Source organism: Pongo abelii, chromosome 17 (genome assembly GCF_028885655.2).
Source record: "Pongo abelii isolate AG06213 chromosome 17, NHGRI_mPonAbe1-v2.0_pri, whole genome shotgun sequence".
Taxonomy (NCBI): Eukaryota; Metazoa; Chordata; class Mammalia; order Primates; family Hominidae; genus Pongo; species Pongo abelii.
In genome coordinates, this window is record NC_072002.2 from 495,583 (window position 1) to 507,720 (window position 12,138).

General features: G+C 33.9%; 1 protein-coding gene across 1 annotated transcript; it reads right to left on the reverse strand.

Annotated features, from left to right (window-relative positions):
- Window positions 1-454: 454 nt before the first annotated feature.
- On the reverse strand, window positions 455-8,558 carry LOC129053742 (protein FRG1-like). Its single transcript, XM_054545782.2, has 5 exons — window positions 8,447-8,558; window positions 6,088-6,192; window positions 2,817-2,908; window positions 1,723-1,833; window positions 455-557 (listed from the first exon to the last, which is right to left on the reverse strand). Exons 2-5 carry the CDS (start codon window positions 6,184-6,186, stop codon window positions 521-523), a joined length of 339 nt encoding a protein of 112 aa, XP_054401757.1. The 5' UTR covers window positions 6,187-6,192; window positions 8,447-8,558; the 3' UTR covers window positions 455-520.
- Window positions 8,559-12,138: the final 3,580 nt, after the last annotated feature.

The window sequence follows — 12,138 nt, forward strand, 5'->3', positions numbered from 1 at the left end:
TCCACTTTCTGTCCCACTCCCTAATAGATGATTTGTCCTCTCTGCCCAGCCCCCTAGTTCTGATATTTGGATTGTCTGTGATCTGGGTAGTACTTTGGAGGTAGAACCAAAGCCTTGTTGATTGATTGGATTGGGAGTTTCTAACTAACTTTTATTAAAGGCACTGATTAAGCATCTATTATATAAAGTAAAGTAAGATTATGATCCAATAAGGCAGATTCCACAAGTAGCACAGGAAGAATTGGTTTCTAGTACAATTCATGCTTCAGGACAGGAAATCCAGAAAAAAATTCTGTGGTACGTTAAATGTGTACTGTAAGTTTCATTTCCATGTGAAAAACTGTAGTTAGCTAAAAAGTACATCCATGAAGAATCCTGATTAAACTTGTTTAATCCTGGTTAAACTAGCTACTAGGTAAACAATAATTTCACAACAAATCAAGAACTCTGAAAAGCATTTCTTCTGAATATTTTATTCAGAAAAAAACACAAAAAGATGAGGCAGAAACAAAAATCCCAGTCACTTGCAGTAGCTGTCGGCTTTCAATTTGGCTCTCCTGTTTAAACAAAGAAAAATAATAAAATTAATCTATGTAAAACATGCCATATATATTCAAATGCTACTAAATATAAAAAGCTTTAAAACTGTGTGTTCAATTTTGGTTATTACCACAACACTTATATTAAAATATGTATACTTTTAAATTTGGTTTCTATAAAAAATGGATTCTAATCTTATAAAAGTTATTTCCTAATATTCAATAAATGTTGCCTAAGGGCTTTTTCAATCCAAATAGCAATTTTAATTATTCCGGAATTTAAGGGTGCTCTGAATTTCCATTTAACAGGGTGAGAATGCTGTATTATTACAAGTGATAAAAGTTACAGGACATACAGCTTATTCTGTTTTAGAGTCCACATCCTGATTATATTTTATATCCTCTTCTTAATTTCTTACAACTAGATACATATTCATTTGCTCAGCTGGAAAAAATTCTTAACATTATTTACTGACTGACTTTAGGTATGAACTCTACCAGCTAGTTAACAGGAAATACGTAATTAAACATTGCCTTTATCAAGTAATGTAAAAAAAGGGTGAGAGTAAGTTTGCAACATAGGACTTGAATGAGCGGCTGGTGATTATCAAAATCTGGCACTTAATTGATTTATACTTGTACACTCACAGCTAAACGTCTGTTTTTCTATGTCATAAATCTAGGATATTACTTATCTACCTAGGAAGAGTAATAAATATTAATAATGTGCTATGATAAACATCCTGCACTCTTCCAAATCTTAGAATAAAACTGCTTCAATTTCAATTGTTTAGCTTTTATACTTAGTTTTTTAGTTGATCTATTCTTATTTTAAGGAACCTGAACTACTCTAACAGAATCCACATAATTTTTATATTAGTCAAACTGCTTCTTTCTAACTCTGGTTCTAATAGTTATAAAAAGATAAATTTATGAAGTAGATACAGTCAAAACTGAATTTCTTAAAGTATATATTTAGAATCAGTTATAATTTTTAGATATTCTTTCTTGACAGTCTTTTCCCAAACTTATGATGTCCTCTCTAGGTAATATTGCCACACTCATAAATTAGAAATAAAGAAAAAAATGTGAAAAACTACACTAATTTAAGAGAATGTAGATTTTCTACATGCCATTTCTATTGGCTACTGAAAATAGTGGAAATAAGTAAATAAATAGCTACCTGTCCAGAAGCGTCTCATGCAAAAATCCATCTTTCCGAGCCTTTTTAAGAATTTTACTGTCTTCTTTACTCATTTTAAGTTTGTGGTCTTGGAAGCTCTGAAATTTCTTTCTGCAAAGAAAATGTCTTCATTGAAAAATACCTCAAATTGATTATACATATTTACTATTAAATTTATAAATACTGTTAATTTCTTTTTCACTTATTAAAAACGTCTAATTGTAGGCCAGGCACAGTGGCTTATGCCTGCAATCCCAGCACTTTGGGAGGCCAAGGCAGGCGTATCACTCAAGGTCAGGAGTTCGAGAACAGCCTGGCCAACATGGTGAAACCCCGTCTCTACCAAAAATACAAAAATTGGCCGAGCATAGTAGCGTGCCTGTAGTCCCAGCTACTTGGGAGGCTGAGGCAGGAGAATCATATGAACCTGGGAGGCGAAGGTTGAGATGAGCCAAGATCACGCCACTGCACTCCAGTCTGGGGGACAGAGCAAGACTCCATCTTGGGGGAGAAAAAAGCTCTAATTGTATTTTTTTAATAAGCTGGAACTTTTCAACAAAGATGACCTTCGTGACCTCTCAAGAGGAGGGCCACTCATTGACTGGGTAGCACAAGGCACCATTTCTATTAGGGCATGCTGGCTGGAGTCCCCTGTGTCCTGGCCATAGCACAGCCTTTGACTGGCATCACACCCATTGTATGAATGAATAGAGAGATTGACTAACCTGAGTGACTAGCTTTGGGAGCTGGTAGGATGATCAGGAAAACAAGCCTCAAGAAAAGAAAAGCATTTAGCTCAGTGCTCTCCTAGAGGCTACATTGTGTTGTCTCTTCTTGTCCATCAGTTTTGTTTTTTCAGACAGGGTCTTGCTCTGCCACCCAAGCTGGAAGGCAGTGGTGATCAGAACTCACTGCAGCCTTGAACACCTGGGCTCAAATAATCCTCCTGTCTCAGCCTCCCGAGTAGCTGGGCCTATAGGCATGTACCACCATCCCCAGCTAATTTGGTAATTTATTTTGAAAGCACTTTGAGAATCACTTCAAGAAGCACTTCACTGTCAAATCTGTAGGTCTAAAAGGAAAAGAATACATACACACAATTGATTTCACATTGTTTTACATTTCCTTTGTCTTCTTCTGGAATGTCATCTTTTTTCTTGGTTTCTCTTTCAGCACAGGATCTAATCTAGATATTGGAAAAGAGAATTCAATGGATTATATGTTTATCTTCCACCTTCCTCACTTTATGTATCACATAAGAACATTCGAGATGATTTCTTATGCAGAAGAAAAAATTAACTGAGCAACTATATTCAGAAAAAGGTTCTGGCTATGTGTTTTTACTTCATATATATAATCTATATGAGTAAGTGCTATCACATGCTTCCTCCGCAGCCTTTGTGTCAGAAACACTACAGACAAAATTATTTCAGAAACATTTTACACATCAGATCCTGCTAGACAATAAAGCGATCATTAACTAATTTAATTTTGTCCTCCAAGTGAATACACTAGGACCAAATAGCTATTTTATGTTGCACAGACTATTACCAAACTAATAAAACTTTTAACATTACACAACTTGTTTTTAATTAATTGGAACCCACCTCTTTTACTAGCTTCTTATATCCTAAGTTTGGATGGATGTTTACTACCACATGTCATAAGTTAATTAATCTGCATTCAACAATTAGGATCACCCACAGAACAGGCAATTGGCAATGGTAAGGACTCATGTCTCCTAGGGGATCTCTGTGGCCAGAGTCCAGTTCCAGGGCTGCTTAGAAAGTGATGACAAATAACGTGTTTGTGCCAATGACATCTTTGTGACGGTTCTGATTAGAGGGGTCCCAGACCTGAAAACATTCCCTGCTAGGGCCTGTAACACAATGCTACCTTTAGTAAGAGGGATCTGTGATCTGGTCATAAAGCTGAAGGGCTGACAGAGGTAATACAATGCTACCTTTAGTAAGAGGGATCTGTGTTCTGGTAGATAAGGCAAGGTCATAAAGGTGAAGGGCTGACAGAGATTAAGAGAGCCTGCAATTAAATGGTATGAAAAGAGTCCTAAATAATCACTGTTCAGAGCTTCCAGGTACTTGACTAGCCAAAGCGATCCAGAAAACTTTGTATTTCGTCTGAAAATTGCTTTACATAGTGAAAAACGCAATCTTTGTGCAAGTATCTTTGTATCTTTGTGTAAGTGCAAAGCACTGCACATATATTTGCAATTGTTGCCTTCAATAACACTTTTGTGATGATATCCAGATGCAAAATAATTTAAACATGATACAATAAAATATAAATAAATAAAAGTAAATGTAAGTCACAAACCCTTCTGCATTTCCTCAATGACCTGCTTCCTGAGAAGCAACGTGCTATGAAATACTGAGAGTGGCCTCTGGAGTCAGCTGAGCCTGGGTACCCATCCTGTCTTACCACACCTTGAAATCACTGTGATTTCCATGAACTGACTGACAAAAACCATGAGGATGTAAAGAGGGTCAGAGGCTGTCTTCTTGTATGTAACGCTGAGCTCACATCCAACTCACAGGAGCATTATGGAAATTCAAGACTACAACGCATGTGCCGGATGCATGCAACGAAAAAATATAACATTTCCCTTCTCTAAGAAAATACCTACATTTTAGATTGAAATTGTTTGAGCTTTAGATTTGAAATTATTTGAAATCAAGACTATTCTAAAAAGAAAATCAAACTTATGATCGGAAATCTAACATGAAGTACATACAGAGATTTGATAGATACTTTTAAATTTCACTGGTAGTAGAGAAAAATGTAACATAAATTTTTATGCTCTAATTATAAGAACGAAGGGCATCTTAGAAAAGGCATTTGCCCCCCTCTTAGAGCCTTCCACTCCGGCCCCCACAATGCCTTACAGAGCAAATCTGGGTCAGACTGGATGCGACCTGTGATTCCCAACAGAGACAAACAAAGCAAGGTTCAGGATGCTCAGTACTGTGATGGAATGCCAAGACACAGAAAAACCATGTGTCAAGAAGGTGGGAGTTATTCTTTAGACACATCCTAGTATATGTTTATCATTAAAGATCAGTGGCTTTTGTGAGTTTAAAAAATTAAGCCTTAAATGTTTTCATCAAATTCCAGTTAACTATCTGATTTATCTAGGTTATATTAACAGTATTATTTAGAATTTCACCTTGATATGAAGATGTCTGTGTAACTTTTACAATAATGTAAAACAAAGAGTAGGATTAGGGAGGGCACAGGCCACTGGTGCAATGGATAACGCATCTGACTACGGATGAGAGAATTTAGCCTGGAATAAGGAACTTTTATTTCCAGCTTAGTGACGCACACAAATTTTAAAAATAAAATAAAAATCATGTTTTATGTGATTCATGTTTCTCCTAATGCAAAGAAGACTGGTACTATTAATAAAAATATTTTTAAAATGTGAGGGCTAAGGCCCCAGAAGTTCTGCTATGATTTTTTATGTTTCATAAAGTGATTATCGTCACAGAAGCTCAAGCATTACATAAATACAAATGCAGATACCCCTGACCTAGTAATTCTCCTTCTGGAAATTGAATATGCATCTACAAATTGATGCATATTCAATGTTATGTACTGCAGCACTGTTTATAAGAGCAAAAGACTGGCAACAGCCTAAATTTCCATCTATAAGAGATTAAATAAATTAAGGTACATCCCTAAAATGGAATATTATGTGGCTGCTAAAAAAGAGAAAGAGAGGAAAAGTAAGAAAAAGAGAAAACTTTCTACATTCAAACTCATAGTAGAAAACTCTCCAAGATACAATTTTAAGGAAAAAAAAAATCAAAGTCTAGACTATAGAGGAGGCTACCTTTAGCGTAAAACAGTTGAAAATTATAAATATATTCATATGTTTATAAAGAAATTTTAGGAGACTATAAAAAAAAAAGGGAAAGAGGAACAGGAGCTGGGACACAGGTGAGTAAGACGCATGGCAGGTATACATCTTCACATGCTTTTATTTGAAAATGTTGGGATCACGTGTACATGTTATCTATTTTAAAAATCAGATTTTAAAATACAAGCAAGAAAACAAGAACATGAAAGCCTAAAAAGAGCATGTGGAACTACCAGAAAAAGATACTAATCCATGGAGATAATGGCAAGGTAGCTCCTAGATGCACTCATTTCTCTACCACATTGTAGAAACAAGCCGTCAACTATGGGATTTATAATTAAAAATGAGTCTATTTGAACCACCACATTACAAAAATCTATTAACTAAATCTTTAAAGTGACAGCAAATGACCATTTAACATTTTAAAGAGATACAGTCACATCGCATGTGTGAATGTAGTTATCTGTATAAAATGTCATCATTACCTTGATCATTTCTTCTTCTCCTGCTGTTTTACTTTTTGCTTCTATGTCTCCTGCTTCATTGCATCTAATAAAGCAGCTATTTGAGGCCAATAAAGCCATTTTCCCCTAAGTGAAACAAAACAACAAAATAGCCATGAGGATACTTCTTGTAGAAGAAACATTAAGTGTTTAGACTGAATTAATTTTTCCTCCCTGATTTAAAAATCACAGAAAAGAACTTAGAGAAAAACCTGAAAAATATAATACAAGAACATATAGAAAAGGAAACCAAAATCACCTATCATTTTACTATTCAAAGATTACCACAATAAACATTTGTAGTGTATCTTCCTAGTAGGACTAAATTCTACGTAGATGAGGTAGGATTGCTTCCTTTCTAAAAGATCTACTGAAGATATAACTGATTTAGTTCAGTTTGAAAAATTAACTTTAAAGACAAGAACATAATTATGAAAGCATACTTTATTAAAATATTAGCATTTTAAGTAAAATTTATTTTCTTCACAATTAGAAAACATGAAAAGGTATATACAACGCCTTTGGTGTTTTGAATTTAAGAATGTCTGAGGGACTTTTGTGTGTGAAAATACATAATCATATACTTTTTTAGTTGTTTAATGTTTGCTATATTACACTGCTTTCTATTAAACAAAACTTTAAAGACTGATTTTCTTGTGTATCTAAATCTGGGTTATAAATTTGGTTAGCTTAACCCCCTTAACAAATATAATGTTTACTTATAACTTGTATTTGGTTGATTCTTTTGGAAAACTTGGAATACCATAACATTTAGACAAAATATTTATAAATATAATGATTACAAAATATGTTAACCTTATATCACATCCAGTTTAAAAAGTTCTGATAACATGGATTTAATTTCTTAGTCAAGGTCACAAGGGCTGGGTGGTCTCTCATCTGGATGGATCCTGGTGAGCCCTGGAACATGGCAGGGTGGTCCAAGATGATTTAAACCTGTGCCACAGATTATTCAGCTGAGTCCTTTTTGCAATAGAGTTTTAAGACCCTCTTTCATTTAAATTTAAATTTTTGAAACTTAGTGTCCTTCCTAAAAATAAAATGAAATGAACTTTCCTAAAGTGTTGTATTATTAGTACTATCTAAGTCATCATCTAAGGCCTTATGATATATTGGCCTTTTCTACCGGTGTAACTTTCATTAGAAGTGTCTCATCATAACTAGTAGGATCATCTCAAAGGGGTTGCAACACATTCGCGGGTAATGAAATCAATGTAGTGTTGTTTCCTGAATGGTATGGGGGGGGCGGGGGAAGGAATACACACAGACACACAGAGGAAGGGGTAACAGAGAATAAGAAATATCAGGGTGCATAACACACAGATAAGTAAGTATTGTTAAGTACAACTCTTGCTTCAGTTATACATATGTGTGTGCTGGGCTGCAATGTAAAAATGCATTTCTCAAAGGGTTGGGTCAAAATAGTTTTCAAGTCACTGAGTTAAGATTTTATCCTAGGGGATGAGGAAATTAGTGTAAGTGATTACCTCTTTCTGGGGGGATGTTTGTTTAATCTGTCATCTTAGAAAACACTGCTGAGTTCCTATTTTCAATTCATTAGTGTATACTACCAAAGCTGCTACTCTAAGGCTGAGCTAATCTTCTATTTGCTTGTTCTGCATGGTGCCCACTGGTCCTTACTGTATTTGATATAGTTATCTACTTTTTAAAGACTGTTTAGCACTCATATATTTTTGTTCAATCTTCTCACACAAACAGAAAAAGGAAATTATGTATTCTTTATCAACAAAGATTTAACAAAACATCCATATACAACAACTGTCTACTTACTAAAATTAAGAATTAGTATATTATCTTTTTTCTTCTTATATTAAAACTATCTTTTCATACACTATTTTAAGCTTATGAACAGAAAGTCTTTTAGAGATAATTTACTTCAATGAACTATTATTTATTTTATGCATAAATTGTCACAACTTGGTCTTAGCAAGCTCTACTGTTCGCTTACAGTCTCTAATGTTTCTGAAAGCATCCATGATTTCTGCTACAAAGAAGATGCTTAGGAACTATTCTGTTTTCCTACTCTGAGACCTAAAATTGACTGGTTCTTTAATGGAAATGAGATCCATATCTAGGCACTAAGGGTATACCGAAATAATTGTGGGCAAAAGTACTAATGCTATTTTAGTTGCACTATATTTTGAGATCTCTTCAAGGCTCTATGTTCTTACTGATTTATTCCAATTTAATGTATTATACTATTGCATCCTACTTTTTCTTTTTAAATATATTATGATTGACTGTTACAGACTTTCTGTTAAACTGACAGGAAGTTTTTGTAAACAATAACAGCACTTACATTTTGAAAGACTGGTTCCCATTGTTCTCTTGGTCCAATTGCATCTGAACGCCCAACAAGTCCATCTGAATGTATACCAACATATTTTCCATAGCCAGATTTCAGGGCAATTCTGTACATTAATAAGATAGATAAAAGTTAAAAACTGAGAGAAAATTAATTATAGAACATCAAAACAGGACATGTGTATGTGTGTGCGTGTGTACATATCTAAAATTTCAGACTGGACATATTCCAAGTGTTCAAAAGCTGCATGTGGCTGAGTGGTGACTCACTCCTGTAATCTCTGTGCTTTGGGAAGCCAGTGGGAGAATTGCTTGAGGCAAGAAGTTCAAGATCAGCCTGGACAACACAGTGAGACCCCATCTCTACAAAATATTTAAAAAGTTAGCTGGGCATGGTGGCGTGCACATGTAATACCAGCTACTTGGGAGGCTGATGCAGGAGGATTGCTTGAGCTCAGAAATTTGAGGTTATAGTGAGATACGGTCACACCACTGCACTCCAGCCTGGGTGACAGAGTGAGACTCTGTGCCTTTTAAAAAAAATAAAAAGGTATATATGACTAGTTGCTGCCATGTTGGACAGTGCAGTTTTAAATTTAGTTTTATATTGTGTTTTTTAATATAAACATTGTACCTTATATATTACATAACAAATATTTTAGAAATTCATCATTCTTCAATTATACCTCTTTAGTTATAAAGTTCAATAATAAATTACTAAAACTTACTTTTTCTCTTATTATAAATAGTTCTATGTACATCTATTCTATACATAAAACTGCTTTATCCTTAGAAAAAATTCCTAGAAATAATTGGATCGAAGGGCATAAAGTTCTTATGTCATCAAACTGTTTTCCAGAAAATGCTGCTTCCATTTACATTCTTACCTCAAATTAACAGAGTATGTTTTGTATCACAGATTTTTTTTTAAACATTATGACTTTAAAAAAATACTTGAAAACCTGATATGGAAAAAACAGTATCCTATAAATTTGCATTTTAGTAGTTAACTAGAATAACAACTGTTTTTCTTTTCCTTTCCTTTTTAGATTTTAGATTATCTGGTAATGTCCCTGGTCCATTTTTCTATTGAGATCTGATTGTTTGCAGTTTTTTTACTGGGGTCATCAGTGCTATGAATTCTATACAAGATACATATGAAGAGTAAGAACTCACTGCCTGTTAAGATTGTTGCAAATACTTTCCTCATTTGTCAGTTAATTTTCTTTATAATCCTTTTTTGTTTATAATTGTAAAGCAGTTTAAAACTATTGAATTTTTTCTTCCTCTGCTTTTATTCTTTGTCTTTCACCATACTTATCAGACTTTCAAAGAAAGTACAGAAATAATCTTAATGTGATTTTTTAAAATTATGATTTCTAATCTTTTACCTTACCGAGAATCTCCTGGGATGCCAGAATTGACTTTTACTCCTTTATATGTTAATGATTATATAACAGAAATCATTATCATGTTGATGTAACCAATTACTAAAATATGTAAATTCACTTTCAGTATCTTCTACCCAAAGAATCATTCTATACTTTTGCACAAGGTGAGAATAAAAAAGGTTACTTTATAAAATGACTGTAAAAATAGTGAGTAAAAATATTCTTTTGGTCGTTATGATTCTGTAACATTCTCTGCTGGTTTCAACAATATTCCTTTTTTTAGTCTTCCTGTTTGCCTTTGGACTTCCAAACAGTGAGTTTAAATATCATAGCAACAGTGAACCAGGTTTTGTACTATTTGATTTATTTTTTAATCTATGTTATTTGCTGTGTGAAATTATTAATCTGCATTTTTTAACTTACACATCTTTTTTCCAGCCTAGCCTTATATACTGACAGGAAATCCACTAAAAGTAGATCACAAAATCTACTTTTCAAAAAAGCTATTTTGTTTTTTATATCAAAATTACCATGGGCTTAAGACAGATACTAAAATTTTTAATGAATACAATTAAATTTTTAAAATAACTGGTTACTAATTATATTGCAACATAAGTTCACCTGGAATCAGATAATTTGACAGCCATAAACTGCTCTGGAGGACTAGGGCCCTCATCAATTATTGGAGAAAAAACATTTGAAAATAAATTTGACATTTGCTATAAATATAAAGACATTATTTTGCTTTAAAAAATGTGGCTATTTTCTTCTGCAATTAAATGTAAGAATATTCAGATATACTGATGTCACTGTAATACTGTATCTTTGGAATCAAGATCTATTTTACCTTCTTTTAACTACAATGTTAATTTTATACACTGAGTAAGACAGGGTGATATAATGCTTATTTAGTAACTTTTGAGATAGCTTCTCTTTATGTTTTAAAATACAGTCATATTTAAACACTTATTTAAAAAGCTAAATGCTTTCATTTATTCAAGGGATGGCCTTGCTAACCAAATGATACTGCTTTTTATCTTGTAATTACTTCGTATCTCATTAGTGCTTCCTCTAATGTGCTAAAGGAAATGAGGAAACTTCAAATTGTTAAACGCACAGGTTAGTTTTGGCAATAGGTCTGAATAAAAAAGAAATTCAAACATTTTGACTCAAATAGGTTTTCTTTTTTCTTTCCACTTACTATTTTAATTATTCATGTTGTTTTGATTTCCAAAGATACTCTTCTGGAACTATACGGAATGTTTTCAAATGCTTATATGAGAAAGAGGGACTTGCCAATGGCTGGTAAATATTAAGGAATTAAAAAAAAAAATGGAAGAGTCAAATGCAATGGTTCCATTCCTTTGGAAAATGTTTGAGACTAGTTAGAGTTTGGCCTAAGTGAATGAATGTCCTAAAATCTACACTTGTGGCAGGATCTTCCCTTCCAGACACAAACCTTCTTTGTGTGGAGCTCCCAGGGTAAAAGGACCATTGTCGAGTGCATGTATATAGGTTCCCTTATCCATTTCAATGGCTATGGTTCCTGAAATTTCACCAAAGTTTGTTACTGTCCACCAGATTCCTAAAAAATAAAATCAATATTTCAACTTTATATGTTAGTTTTGACACAGAGTTCTTATTTTGTTATCATAACTTAGTTTTAAAAACTTTTTATTTTGCAGTTGTAAGAAATAATACAAAGATCTCACATATCCTTTACTTGCTTTGTCTCGATGACATCTTGCATAAGTATCATACACTGTCAGAATCAGGAAACTGACATTGATATAATCCATGAAGCTTATTCAGATTTCACCAGTTTTACATGTACTTGTTTGCATGTATGTGCACAGATTCATGCGACTACCAGCACAGTCAGGATTAGGTTTTTAAAACATAAAATAGCAACATACAGCCAGGCATGGGGGTGTATGCCTGTAATCCCAGCTACTCGGGGAGCTGGGGAAAGAGGATCACTTGAGCCCAGAGTTCAAGGTAATAGTGACCTATGGTCCTGCCACTGCACTCTAGCCTGAGTGACAGAGCAAGGTCCTGTCTCAAAAAAAGACCAAAACAAAACAAAAGGCAACATGTGAAGGTACAAATTGACATATAGAGAACGGTCTCTCTCATGATAGACCCCAGCCATCTACTCATGCCTGCTTTCCAGAGGCAATGCCTATCATAATGTTTCTTAAAAATGCCTCTACATGAAGACTTTCTAGCATAGCAATCTTTTTTTTTTTTTTTTTTGAGACAGAGACTCGCTCTGTCGCCCAGGCTGGAGTGCAGT

Coding starts and splice junctions, on each gene's coding strand:
- LOC129053742 (XM_054545782.2), bottom strand. CDS start 6,186: ATGGCTTTATTGGCCTCAAATAGCTGCTTTATTAGATGCAATGAAGCA. Junction 2,909..6,087: donor GAGAAGAAGAAATGATCAAG/GTAATGATGACA, acceptor TCCAATATCTAG/ATTAGATCCTGTGCTGAAAG. Junction 1,834..2,816: donor CAATGTGAAATCAATTGTGT/GTATGTATTCTT, acceptor TTTTCTTTGCAG/AAAGAAATTTCAGAGCTTCC.